General features: G+C 43.6%; 1 protein-coding gene across 1 annotated transcript; it reads left to right on the forward strand.

Annotated features, from left to right (window-relative positions):
- Positions 1 to 9147: 9147 nt before the first annotated feature.
- On the forward strand, positions 9148 to 13704 carry LOC120108063 (protein ABSCISIC ACID-INSENSITIVE 5-like). The gene is made up of 4 exons (XM_039121613.1): positions 9148 to 10422; positions 12955 to 13026; positions 13138 to 13167; positions 13300 to 13704. Exons 1-4 carry the CDS (start codon positions 9535 to 9537, stop codon positions 13384 to 13386), a joined length of 1077 nt encoding a protein of 358 aa, XP_038977541.1. The 5' UTR covers positions 9148 to 9534; the 3' UTR covers positions 13387 to 13704.
- Positions 13705 to 13720: the final 16 nt, after the last annotated feature.

Consider the following 13720-nt stretch of genomic DNA (forward strand, 5'->3'; position numbering starts at 1 on the left):
TTCAAACCATTATCTAAGAATGATTTTGGAAGAGTCCGATGAAGAACAGTCGGCTGATGACGATCTATGCTCATAAGGGGAACAGAACTAAGGGGCGCATGCTTGACCCCTTCCTCGGATGGGCAAGGTAAGCTTCTAAAGGGTCCTTATTATAAGTTTGTAAGAAAGTCTCCTGAACCAGACTTTCAATCATGTCAACTTTATTGATTTTTTTGTCGTATGGTGGTTGTTTACTTATGTTGAAGACAATAAGCTCGACTTTCATGTTGCCAAAAGATAACTTCAGCATCCCATTTCGACAGTTGATCACAGCATTTGCTGTGGCTAAGAAAGGTCTACCTAAAATTATAGGTGTGTAACTGTCTGGATGTATTGCAGGTTCAGTCTCAAGGATAACGAAGTCCACAGGATAGTAAAACTCATTTACTTTCACTATTACATCCTCTACAATCCCCTTGGGGTACTTCACTGTCCTATCTGCTAAGGAAAGGGTAATATTTGTAGGCTTTAATTCCCCCAAACCTAATTTTTGGTACACATAGTAGGAAAGTAGGTTTACACTGGCTCCTAAATCTAATAGAGCTCTTTGGATGATCGTCTCTCCTATTTTAATTTCAACAGTGGGGCAACCAGGGTCCTTGTATTTTGGGGCAATCTGTTGTTGAATAAGAGATGAGGCTTGTGCCGCCATCACAGCTTGCCTAGGAATACTGATTTTCCTTTTCACCGTGGTTAGGTCTTTTAAGAATTTTGTATAGGAGGGGATCTGTTTGATGGCATCTAGGAAGGGTAAATTTATTTGAACATTTTTAAAGACTTCCATGATTTCATCGTACTGAGATTTTTTCTTTGAGTCTTATAGTCTACTAGGAAAGGGAGCCTTAGGTGTGTAAGTTTCTATTGGTTTCTCCTCTATTCCTTGTGTTTCCTGTTCTTGTGCCTTTTTCTGGGTGGGGTTTGGTTCATGTTTTTCTTCTTTTTCTTGCACAGGAAGTTGGACTTTGTTATCCACTTGCTTCCCAGACCGTAAAGTGGTAATTGCCTGGACTTCATGGGTAGGGTTTCCATTAGAATCAATCTGAAACTGGCCTCTCGGCCCTTGATTCTGTTGCCTACTAGGGTTAGGCACTGGCTGACTAGGTAGTTCACCTTTCTTTCTATCCCCTAGAGAGTTTGCTATTTGACTTAGACTAACCTTAAGTTTTGCAATCGCTTGCGCATGGAATTGGTTAGTCTGGGTTTGAGCCATGTTGGTCTGTTGTTGCTATTGGATGAAGTCTTGTTGCTGCTTCATCATGTTAGCCATCATGGCTTCCAATGATGTAGTTTGCTGAGGGATAGAGGCACTATAAGTAGGAATAGGTGGAGCCAATGATTGGTTTATTTGTGAGGGACCTATCCTGGAAAAATTCTTCTGAAAATCTGGTGGACCACCTTGATGTTGAATAGGTTTATTTTGCTTGTATGAGAAATTTGGGTGGAACCTATTATCAGGGTGGTAAACTGGGCTGAATGAATTGGGAGTGGGCTTCTTGAAGGCACTATATGAGTTTAGAGCATTTGCCTGCTCAGCCTTAATGTTGGGTAAACTAGGACAACACTCCACTAGATGCTCAGAACTGTTACACAAGATACATAAACTTTGTGACTCGTGATCCACTTTCATGACGAAATTTAACTCTTTATATGAACTTGAGCTAGTGGAAACAGTGAAAGCATCAAACTTTTTGCTTAAGTTGTTCATTCCAGATTGGACATGACATTTTTTAGTTCTGGGTCTGCTTTCATTTCATAATTACCTGATTTTCTAGACCCGAACTCATCTCTATTTACTTCCTCACCATAGCTACTCCAATTTTGGGCGTTCTCGGCTAAGTCAACAAGAAATTCATAGGCTTGATCCGGGGTTTGGTTCATGAACCTACCCTTGTGCATGGACTCAATCATGTTTCTATGTGCCGGAGGTAGTCCTTTGTAAAAGAAATGTACTAGGTCAGCCTTGTCAAGCCCATGGTGCGGGCACTTGACCAAAAGATCATGGAATCTTTTCCAAAGTTGGAAAAATTCCTCCTCAGATTTTTCTCTAAAAGTTCTGATGGCATCCTTAATTTTTTCAGTCTTTACCATGTGATAGAACTTAGCCATGAACTTCCTAGATAGTTGTTCCCATGATGTGATGGAATTTGAAGCAAGGGAATATAGCCATGCAGCGGCACGATCCTCTAAAGTCATGGGAAACAATCTTAATTTAATACCCTGTTCATCTAAGTTTTGATTTCTAAACGTTTGACAAATTATCAAAAATTTGTTTAGATGAATATAGGGTTGTTCACTCTCAAACCCATGAAACTTGGGTAACATGTTTATTGTTGCAGCCCGAATCTCGAATTGGGCTGCATTATTAATTGGTAATATTATGCAAGTAGGGGGACTAGCGGATGCAGGAGCGAATAATTCATTCAGGGTTCTAATATGTTCGCCCATTGTAGAGATCGACGGTTGGTTTACAGTTCGCAGGTTATGATGAAAAGTTCTGTCAATCTCAGGATCAAATGGGGTTAACTTATCCCTTAATGACCTTCTACCATGCATACATTTTCCACAATTTAATTAGACTCAATTTTTTTAAACGAAATCCTAAAAGATAAGAAGAAGGGCTAGACCAAGATGACCACAATCAACACCACACAACAATTTGACCCTATTAGTCTTAGAGCTAAGTGAGGTTTAGTAGCTTCTTAAATCTAGTTGCACAGAGACTTATCAGGTTAAAAAGTTTCTGAAATTCTCTCTAGATTAGACAGCTCCTAATCTTCCTTTCAGATTAAGCTTGAGCTTACCAGTTAAGCAATCCAGTAACCAGTGACCAGGAAAGTCCCGGGGTGTGTGGTAGTGCCAGAAGGGATACACTGATACCACAATACCCGTAACAGTTCTCACTGTTGTAAAACTTTCCTAGACATCACCAATTACTAAATTCTCACTGGAGTGGCTTTCAGCCGCTTCTTTCCAAGAGCCTAATTGAGCTCGAAAATCCTAAGGCCAACGTCTAATTTGATTTTAATTTAATTTGGCTTAGGATATGTATGCAAGGTGGTGATTTTTGGGCTAAGGACAGGTAATGACTTCCTGACCTTATCTTTTTAATGGGTTTTGCCCTTAATTTCTTAATGCAAATGCTTAACACTAAATGCAGCAAATAATCAATGGATTTTTTTTAAAGTTTATGCAATGTCATTAGGTTGTACTGATTAAATGAGCAAGCAATTTTTTTTTATTTTTTTACTTTTCTTAATTAATTTTTTTTTAATTTTATGTTTTTTTTTAATTTCTAATATAGGAATAACTTGAATGTAAACTAAAACTAATCCTTATGCGTCAGTCAATCTCCGAATGCCCGTTGAATAAGCTCTGGAGATTACTCCGTGAGGAGCCCCAATAGAGGTATGATCACCTCGGGGGATTGCACCCTATCAATTACTAGCAAAAATAATATTTTTTTGAATTTTTTTTAATTTAATTAATTTTTTTACTTTTTTTTGAATTTAAATTTCAAATTTCGAATCACAGAATTCAAATTTTGAATTTAAATTTTTGAATTCTTGAATTTTATATTTTTTTTAAATTTTTTTTACTTTTTTTAAGAAAACTTTAATTTTGAATTTCAAATATCAGAATTTAATAACTACGAAATTACTAACTAAAAAATAATCAAAATAAAGAAAATTAATAAAAATAAAAACTTACTACCGGAGTGCGTTCACTCCGGGCATCCAAAATCCGATTTGATCTTCGTGATCGTTCTTGCTTTTCGATTTGCCTCCCCGGCAACGGCGCCAAAATTCTGTTCGTCCTTTCCTGTCTACCTAAAAATATGCTAGACAGATCGTTGTTAGAACCGACGAACAAAAGTTAATTTAAATTTTACTCTTACCTTTCCTACTCGAAGAATAGTGGTTGTAAGAGGTCGATCCACAGGGAGGCGATTGGAGTTGCATAAAAATTAAAACGTTCACTCGGATTCAAAATCGAGTTTCGAATAACTAAAGAAAAATATTATTATGAGGATGTTGATGGATTCTCTAGTCTACCGGAGAATTTTTTTTATTTAAAAATAATAAAAAGACAAGTATTTAGAAATCAAAGAGCATTTATAAATTTATGAAATGTTTAACTATTCAAAGGAAAATTTTGGCATGAATTGAAATGGATGAAAGCAAGTGCTAAGAAGATTGAAACCTGGAACATAAATTGTATAAAAAAAAATTTTATATATTGCATGAAAAAAAGGAAGAAAGATTACAGAATTTGAAGAACGGAAATTAAAAACAACAGAAATTACAACTTTAGCATAAATAAAACTAAAAACCCCAAAACACATGCTCTTAAAATAAAACTCTTAAAAAAAACAAAAAAAAAGAAGAAAATATTAGAACATGCTCTGTTTTCAAAAGAGAAAACAGAGCATTTCCTTCAAAACAATCCCTCTCCCCTGTTCCTTCTTGAACCAGCCGAGCTTCTTCTTCTCCTTTGGACCCGCTGGCCACCACCCTGCCCCCTCCCCCTCCTCCTCTCGTTCTCCCCCTTCTTATAGATCGCGGGGTGCTGAAATTAGGGGAGGAATGCGTGTCATCCGGGATGCTGGGGCTGAATCGAGGTGCTAAACCGGACGAGAGCTGGCCTGCCGTTCCTTGACAATGCATCGCGGGATCGACGGAAGGGCTTGGATCACGGGATGGAATCTTGGGCTGCTTCACAGGCTGGGATCATGGCGGATTGTGGAGGAGGGGGTCGATGATCGTTGGAGACGCGGAAGCTTGATCCGTGGAGGGGGATCACGGGATGAGTTGGATTACCGGCTGCTGGCTAGCGGGCTGAGGCGGAGGCTGCCGTGGGATCGTCCGGCTTGGATCATGGGAGAGGGGCTGGAGCTCACTTGCAAAGCGCCGCGGGACCACTGCTAGCATCACGGGAGGGAAGAGCTGGCTCGGGAGCTATCGATGTGGAGGAGGCCGGACGGGATGAGTGGCTGTGAGCCACTGAGAGCAGCATTGAAGACGCGGAATGGAAGAGACGCGCGTGGGATGAGGCGGAGGAGCTGCAGACGGAGGAGACCGGATGAATCCGGAAGGGGGAAACGGCTGCGAGGTGCTGCTTAGATCCCGCTTGCAGTCGGACGGGCATGGGAGGTTGCTGGGTTTCCGGAAGAGGGTGGAGCCGGACGCGATCACAGGATGCTTCATGGCTCGGGGCCGCGGGATCGACGGAATGGGCGCACGGCTAGAGACGCGCTGGGACGGCTGGGGATGGGCTGATCGCGAGATCCCTGGGACGTCTGGCTTGGATGCAGTGAACTGAATATGGGTCATGTGCCAGTTTCTGCAATGGAATTGGATTTTTTTTGGAAGAAGGTCTGGGACTTTCTTTGCCCTCCTGAGATGGGAGCTGGGAGATACCAAGTTCCGTCCAATTAGTCATATAGTTAAACAAATAGTGTGATATAAAATTTGGCTTGTAGACGGACGGACTGAGTTCGTCACGGTTCATCTATTCTGACTGGAGGTCAAGTGCAATTCTTTCAAGTCATGGGTCACCTAGCACCTCATAGTTATGATATGGCCAAATTAGATTTGCCCAAAATTCTTTCCCAAAAGCACAGAAAAATTGGACCCAATTCGGACCCGAACCCGACTCAGACCCGATTCGGACCCGACCCGATCTTCAACCAGATCGGATCTGGGAAGGGATCCTTTTTTAGTCAAATTTGTACTCAATGTGCATTTTATCTCTAATTTATGAAAATCTGTGTCAAACCCAAATATAATATTAATCCAGTGAATTTATCATTATCGGTTAGCAATAATATTAATTTAGGTGACATGTAGGTCGCACTTTTGTGCTCTCATCATTGACCACTTGCTCGCAGCCTACTTCATCAGCAGTGAAAGATAGAGGAGGAACATGGGGAGTTTATTCACTATGAAACAGCATGAAGGCAAGCCCTCCAAGACTACATTAACCGCTTCAACATAGCGATCATAGAGATCTGCGACCTGAATCACTTGGTCATAATAACAGCTTTAAAGAGTTGATTAAGGTCTTCTCATTTCCTTTTCATTTTGGAGAAAAGTTCTTAAAGTTGAGCTACGCGCCCAAGCTGAGAAGTACATCAATATAAGAGAAGCTATGGCAGCTTATCAGGAGTCGGCTAGGGATAAGCCTAGCAAAAAGAAGAATAAATGAGGTTGGGAGGAAAAGAAAGAGCCGAGGAGAAAGCTAAGAAGAGAAGAAGGAACCTCCCATCAATCAGGAAGTCCACCTCAGATATCGAGAGAGATATAGACCTCTCAATACCCCTTAAGTGTAGATCCTAGTGGAATTAAAAAACTAAGGCTACATGAAATGGCTTTGAAGAATGAAGGTGCAAGTAGCCTGGAGGGACAAGAATAAGTTTTGCAAGTTCCACCAGGATTACATGCACGGCACCTAGGAGTGTCTGCAACTCAAGAATGAGATCAAGACCTTCATTCAGCGAGGGTACCTCGGCCGCAATGTTGATGACCCGCAGGATCGGAATGATGCTTGTTGGAAGTGGTGGGCTCTTAAGTAGGAGATCGACAATTGACTTATAGTTGGGGTCATCAACATTATTTTCAGAAGACTAGCTGCTAGCAGGATGAGCTTGTTGGTGTGCAAGAGCTACGCTTAGGTTGTGCAAGCAGAAGACCACTCCGAAGTGGCGGCGAATTGATGAGGTGATCCCCTTCTTAGACATCAACATAGAAAGGGTGCAGACCCCCATGATGATGTCATTGTAATTTCCCTTACGATAGCAATCTTTGATGTAAAAAGGATACTTGTGTGTAATGGGAGCTTGGCGGACATATTATTTTATGATGCTTTTTGCAAAATGAGTTTATCTTCGGATTGACTGAGGATCAATTCTCCTTTGATTAGATTCTCGAGATATCTGGTCCTAATGGAAGAAACCATTATCACTTCTGGCCGAGCATCGCGGCATGCAACTGTAATGTTGGATTTCTTGGTCATCAAAGTTCCTTTGGCGTACAACACAATCTTAGGTTGGGCCCGACTTGAACACCTTACATGCCATGGCATCAACCTATCACTTGCTTATGAGGTTCCCAACCGAGCAAAGTGTGCGAGAGGTTCGGGGCAACCAACCACTGGCTCGGTAGTGCTATTGGGCTACGCTCCGAGGAACGAAGTCCATCGAGACACTTATTGTTGAAGGCTTGGATACTCATGACGAGTAGAAGCAACAGTGAGGAGAACCGACTAAGGAGCTCATCTTGATTCCCGTCTATGATGGAGATGCAGGCCAAATTGGTCCCTCCTTGATGAGACGATTAGAGCTCCACTTGTAGACTTTTTTTCAAACCAACATGGACATCTTTGCCCGGTTAACCTTGGACATGCTAGGTGTTCACAAATTGAATATGGATCTTACTCACTGACCCATACGGCAGAAGAAGAGAAGCTTTGCCCCCGAGAGGAAGGCAAACGATTAACAAGGAGGTGGACAAGTTGTTGAAAGCCAACTTCATCCGAGAAATCCACTACCCTAATTTGTTGGCCAATGTCATGCTTGTGAAAATGCTAATGGAAAGTGGCGGATGTGCATAGATTTTATCGACCTCAATAAGGCTTGCCTCAAGAATAGCTTTTCGTAGCCGAGAATTGATCAGCTCATAGATACTGCTTCAAGGCACTGTTTAGCTTCATGGATGCATTTTCAGGCTATAATCAGACCTAAATGCCTCACGAGCATTAGATAAAACCTCCTTCATAACGGACAAAGAGCTCTATTACTATAGGTTCATATTGTTTGGCCAAAAGAATGCTAGAGCCACATATTAAAGGCTGGTCAACTAAATCTTCAAGAAGCAGATCAGTCATAGCATGAAAGTGTATGTCGATGATATGTTGGCTAAGAGCATAGAAGCTGAACAACATATAGCCAACCTGGAGGAGGCCTTCGCGACCATGAGAAGATATCGAATGAAGCTCAACCCGAGCAAGTGCACCTTTGGGGTTACTTCAGAAAAGTTTTTGGGGTTTATGGTGACATAGTATGGAATCGAGGCTAATCCGGAGAACATCCGAGCTGTGATCGAGATGTTTGTGCTGGGATGAAAAGGAAGATATGGCACCTGGCAGGTCTAGTTGCAAAGCTGAGTAGGTTTGTGGTGAGATCAACAAAGAGGAGACTACAGTTCTTCAAGGTTCTAAGGCAGATAAATAATTTTCAGTGGATTGAGGAATGCTAGATTGCATTCAACCAACTCAAGGAGTACCTTGGTTTGCCACATCTTCTCACCACACCGAGCCTAGGAGAGATGTTGTTCCTCTACCTCATAGTGCCTCCCTCAACTTTGAGCTCGATTCTGGTTCACGAGGAAAGAGGAGTTCAAAAGCCGACCTATTATACGAGCAGAGTCCTCCAATATGCCGAGATGAGGTATCTGAAGCTCAAAAGGTGATCCATACCCTAATCATCTCGGCTCAAAGGGTATGGCCCTACTTCTAGGCACGCTTCATCATGGTACTAGCCAATCAAACAATAAGACAAGTCTTACATAAGCCAGACACATCAAAAAGGTTAACTAAATGGATGGTTGAACTCAAAAAGTTTGATATCCATTTCCAACCTCAGTCAACTGTTGAACTCAAAGAGTTTGCCATCATTAATCTCTTCTACCTCAGCTCAGAGACCAACAGTAGGCTTAGACCGATCTCACTGATCCGAATGGATCACCCGCCGATCTCTTACAACCATCCAACTAGCTTGGCACCGAGATCGGGTCAGGTTTCAATGGTCGCCCATTAACGGTTTCAACATGGCACAACCAGTATGGTAACAGCACTATTCATTAGTATTCAAGAGGCCCACCTCGTCCTCCATAAATGCAGGCGCACCTAACACCGGGTTAGGTATCCATTAAGTCGCGCATTCTCAGACGAGTGCTCGTCACGGGCATCGTCAATCCAAGGGCTTCAACTTTGGTCCAGTAGGTCAAATTAATTAAGACCTAAGCTGGTCCACTATGTTTCGTGGTGGAATAAACCCGTACATCTAATACGATCTTGCATGTTATCTTGTAGTTTTAGTTGCGGTGGGGTCATCAAACACCAAAAGTACTCCCTTTGCCAACACCACAATTCCAAGTCTTTTGTTTTCAATTCTCGGGAAGGAATCGTTAAATAGCAAGCCTGGCCAATTACTGCAATATCTCGTAAATTTGTCAAAAAGGCACGAAAGGGTTGAATAGAAACAGACGGAGTCGCGCCCTAAACTCCTCGGGTTTGCCTTTGGAATCGTCGGTGGTTCTGCAGCAGCGAGTCACAGACGTTTCTTCCTCCTTTTCTTCACCTTTTTTTTGTTTTTTCCACCGAAACAAACTCAACTTTTTACTGCTTTTCTTGTTCTCTCTCTCTCTACTCTACGGCTCTGCAGACTGCAGTGGAAGAAGAGGAGAAGAATCAAGGGCGTCGGCGTTGGGGAGAAGGAAGATGACGTCGGAGGACTGGCAAAAGGGAGAAGAGAAGGAGGAGAGGGAGCTGGACCTGGTGGTCCCTCTGATGAGGCAGTCGTCCATCTACTCGCTGACGCTGGACGAGATCCAGAACAAGGTGTGCGAGCCCGGCCAGACCTTCGGATCCATGAACATGGACGAGTTCCTCGCCAACATCTGGAACGTCGAGGAGGGCCAGATCGCCAACGCCGCCGGATCGGAGGCGCAGCCCAACGGCGGAGGGGTGCCGCCGCCGCCGCAGCGGCAGGGGTCGATCACCATCCCGTTGCCGCTGTGCAGGAAGACGGTGGACGAGGTGTGGGCGGAGATCCACCGGTGCCGGAACATCGACCGGCCGCAGCAGCACGAGAGCAACTGCGCCGCCCCTCGCCAGCCCACCCTCGGGGAGATGACGCTCGAGGACTTCCTTATCAAGGCCGGGGTCGTGAGGGAGGGATACGATCCACCTCCTCCGCCTCCTGTGCCGCTGTACGGGGTGCCGGCGGGGTACCAGGTGGTGGGGCTGGAGGGGGAGCCGGTGAACGGGCAGGTGGTAGGGGTGCAGGGGTACGGGGACCACCAGGTCGCGGGCAATGGAATGTACGAGGTCGTCGCCGATGGTGGGCGAGGATACGCGGTGAAGAACGGGTTCGGGGGAAGGGTAAGGAATGGGTACGGGGGCACGACGGGGGCGGGGGGGTCGCCGGCGAGCCCGGGGTCGGAGGAGTGGGTGGTGGGAGGACAGGTGGACAAGTCGGGGAGGGCGGAGGGAGGCGGAGGGGGTAACAGAGGGAGGAAGAGGGCGCTGGAAAAGGTGGTGGAGCGGCGGCAGCGGAGGATGATCAAGAACCGCGAGTCGGCGGCCAGGTCGCGCGCCCGAAAGCAGGTACATACTGATTCCATACGTCTCCTTCGTCCTCTATCACCATTCCCGCATGAAAATTAGTATTAAAGAGTGCTGAAGAAAAGATTTATGAATTTTACATCAAATGTGTGTGATTTGCTTCGCCCAATTGTGCAGTGTTAGTTTCCATCCAGAAGTGGAGGATGGAGATCTGATGAGGGGCGAGTGGCGTGGGAACTTAGAAAACGGGCATAATAAATACTGAGATCCGCTTCCGAGAGAGAGAGAGAGAGTGGGTACTCTGCGAGTTTGTATTTCAAAAGCCAACTTTAATCTTTCCTCTTAGGGGGTGATATGGACGCTAACTCTTTTCTTATTGCACTCCCCTTGTCTTTTTGTTTGTCGGAAACTCACCGCGTGAGATATTTGGCCCTGTTTGGGGGAGCTGTTGGCAGTAGAGCTGTTGGAAGTAGAGCTGTCTGAAGTAGAGCTGTTATAAAAAGCTATTTGCTGTTTGGTAACTACATTCGAAAAGTGCTGTGGTACTTTGTTTTGTGTTTGGTAAACAAACTGAGAAAGTACTTTTGTATGACAAAATTACCATAAAGGACATTGCATAGTATTATACAACAAAACGTAATAAAACATAACATATATTAATACATAAATATACAATATAATATAATATTTTTGTAATATAAAATAATATTATTATAATATAGCATAATAGTAATATAATTATTAGAGTAAATTAATATTTGGTAATATAACATAATATTAAATTATTTAACATAACATATTAATGTATTATGATATAATGTAATATATATTATATTTATAGTATAATACAATAATAAAGGTATAAAATATTATAATTATTAGTATAAATTAATTTCTCATAATATAACATAATATTAAATTATTTAAAATAACATAATAATATATTATAATGTAATGTAATATAATATAATATTTATAGTATAATACAATAATAAAGGTATAAAATATTATAATTATTAGTGTAAATAATTAATAATATTGAAATATATTTATTTATTATCTTATTTATTCATTCATTCATTCATTTATATAAATATTTATTTATTTATTCATTCATTTTTTATTTTTAAAATTATCTTTTCTTCTCTTTTTTCCTTTCCCTTTCTTTTTTTTTTCTTTTTCCTTTTCTTTTCTTTTTTTCTTCTCTTCTTCTCCTTCCTTCCTCTCCCCCGTTCTCCTTTCTTCTCCTCCCGCGCAGCCGGCGATGCTGGAAGAGGGCCAGGCTGCTGCGGCCGCGGGAGGGGGCCAGGCCGGGGCCGCCGGCGGCCGTGGGACGGGGCCGGGCCGTGGCCGGCAGTGCCCGCGGCAGTCTCGGCGGCCGCGGCTGGCCACCTGGGAAATGCTCTCCTCCCGCGAGGCCGACAGCGCCGGGCCATGGCGGACGCGGGAGGGGGGCGGGTTGTGACCGCCGGCGGCCGCAGGAAGGGGGAGGGCGCCCCCTTCTTCTTCCTGTTCTTCGGCCCCTCCCCATCGTGGGAAGGAGGGCGCCGGGCCTTTCCGTGACAAGGGCATTATCGCCGGCGGCGGCCGCGGGAAGGGGAAGACCACTCGTCTTCCTCTTCTTCGGCACCTCCCCACCATGGGGGCGGGGGAGAGGGAGGGGGTGCGACGGCGGGGCAGTGGAAGAGGGTAGGGCGGCGGGGGAGAGAGAGTGGGGTTGGGTGGGAGAGGAAGAGACGATGAGAGAGAGGTTTTTGGGAGGAATTTTTTTTTTAAATGTGGGTATTTTGGTCAAAAATACAGCTTTGCGAAAAAGCTGAAAACAGTGTTTTCGGAAAGCTCCAAATTGGAGCTTCCCTCCAAAAGCTATTTTCAGCTTCCCGCAAAAGCTGAAACAGCTTTTTGGAAAATTTACCAAACACCATTTTTTAGCTAAAAGTACTTTTGGAGGGCCAAAAAGTGCTTTTTGGCCCTCCAAAAGCTCCCCCAAATAGGGCCTTTGTATGCGTGAGAGAGAGAGTGAGAGAGAGAGAGAGAGAGAGAGGGAGGGAGGGAGGGAGCAAGTGTGCTAAAGTTGGGATGGTTTTATCTCGGATTGTATTCCGAGAAGAGACGTAATCTCGGTTGGTTTCTTAGGCTTTTTAGTGGTACGTCCGCTTGTTCTTGAAATTGATTTTGATAGTGACTACACTTAACTTAGTTTACTGAAAGTTCCCACGTAAACATAAGTTTACACTCATTACTTAGTATACTTAGTGACTGCCCATAAGTTGGTTTACTTTGATGGGCCACGTTAAGGACAGTTTCTGCGCATAACGGATTGGGCCTGTCTCTGTGAGGAGTCTTTGCAAGACGAGGTCATACCAAAACCTACCTTTGATTAGAAGTGTGGCTAGAGCCTTAGATATCATTATATGATGTTTTAAGTTGACATCAGACGCAACTCCTTGCATGTATATAGGACTCATATCAAAGCATGAACACCGGCTCAAGAAAACATGGTGATACCTATTTTTCGGTCTGGTTTTCGACATTTTAGTCATTCTGACACGGGCTCCATGGAAAATTATACAGGCATACACAGTGGAGCTGGAGGCACAACTGAAGCAGCTCAAAGAAGAGAATGCCCGACTGAAAGGAGAGGAGGTAATGCCCATTGCAAATTCTCTATTACATACTATCAAAAAGGAGTCAGAGTTACTCTCCTTTAGCTTCCTTTGCTAATAAAATGCTACTGTTTCTGTTCTGGATTGACAGAGGAAAGTGCTGGCATTGAAGCAGCAATTGGTATGTAGATTTTTCTCACAACTCTCTACATGAATCATGTTGGTTTCTTTTGAGCTTGTCCATTCTCAAACTAACGTGTCAAAATTTCAAGACTGGAACCCTCTAAATTTGTTTGTTGCCTTTGCTTTGTAGCTGATGGAGTCTATGGCCGAACGTGCAAGGGTGAATGCCCAGAAGACTGTCCTCACGCTGAGGCGCTGCAACAGTAGCCCATGGTAATGGGATCGCTAGCAAGTAGCAACTAACTCTCAGCTTCCATGAGTCATATAGGAGCAGTCCGTCATTCTGTTTTAGCTCTGTTCTGAAAAGCAGGCACTGGGAGCGAACCCACCCTATGCGCTGAGTGGCTCCTTGGCATGATTGCCTCTTTTTTTTTTTTTCTGGTGTCAATGCGTGCTTTTGTTAGAACCGCGAGCAGTAGCTGCTCTTATACATGATGAATTTGGTTTGGGTGCTTTCTTGTACAAAGATCTGCGGGGAAAACAATGAATAAAGTAGTGCCAACATGTTGTTTTCTTTGTGCATTTGTGAGTAATATTTTTTGTGCTTGGCA

This window comes from Phoenix dactylifera, unplaced genomic scaffold (assembly GCF_009389715.1).
Source record: "Phoenix dactylifera cultivar Barhee BC4 unplaced genomic scaffold, palm_55x_up_171113_PBpolish2nd_filt_p 001157F, whole genome shotgun sequence".
NCBI lineage: Eukaryota > Viridiplantae > Streptophyta > Magnoliopsida > Arecales > Arecaceae > Phoenix > Phoenix dactylifera.

Coding starts and splice junctions, on each gene's coding strand:
- LOC120108063 (XM_039121613.1), top strand. CDS start 9,535: ATGACGTCGGAGGACTGGCAAAAGGGAGAAGAGAAGGAGGAGAGGGAG. Junction 10,423..12,954: donor GGTCGCGCGCCCGAAAGCAG/GTACATACTGAT, acceptor AAAATTATACAG/GCATACACAGTGGAGCTGGA. Junction 13,027..13,137: donor CCCGACTGAAAGGAGAGGAG/GTAATGCCCATT, acceptor CTGGATTGACAG/AGGAAAGTGCTGGCATTGAA.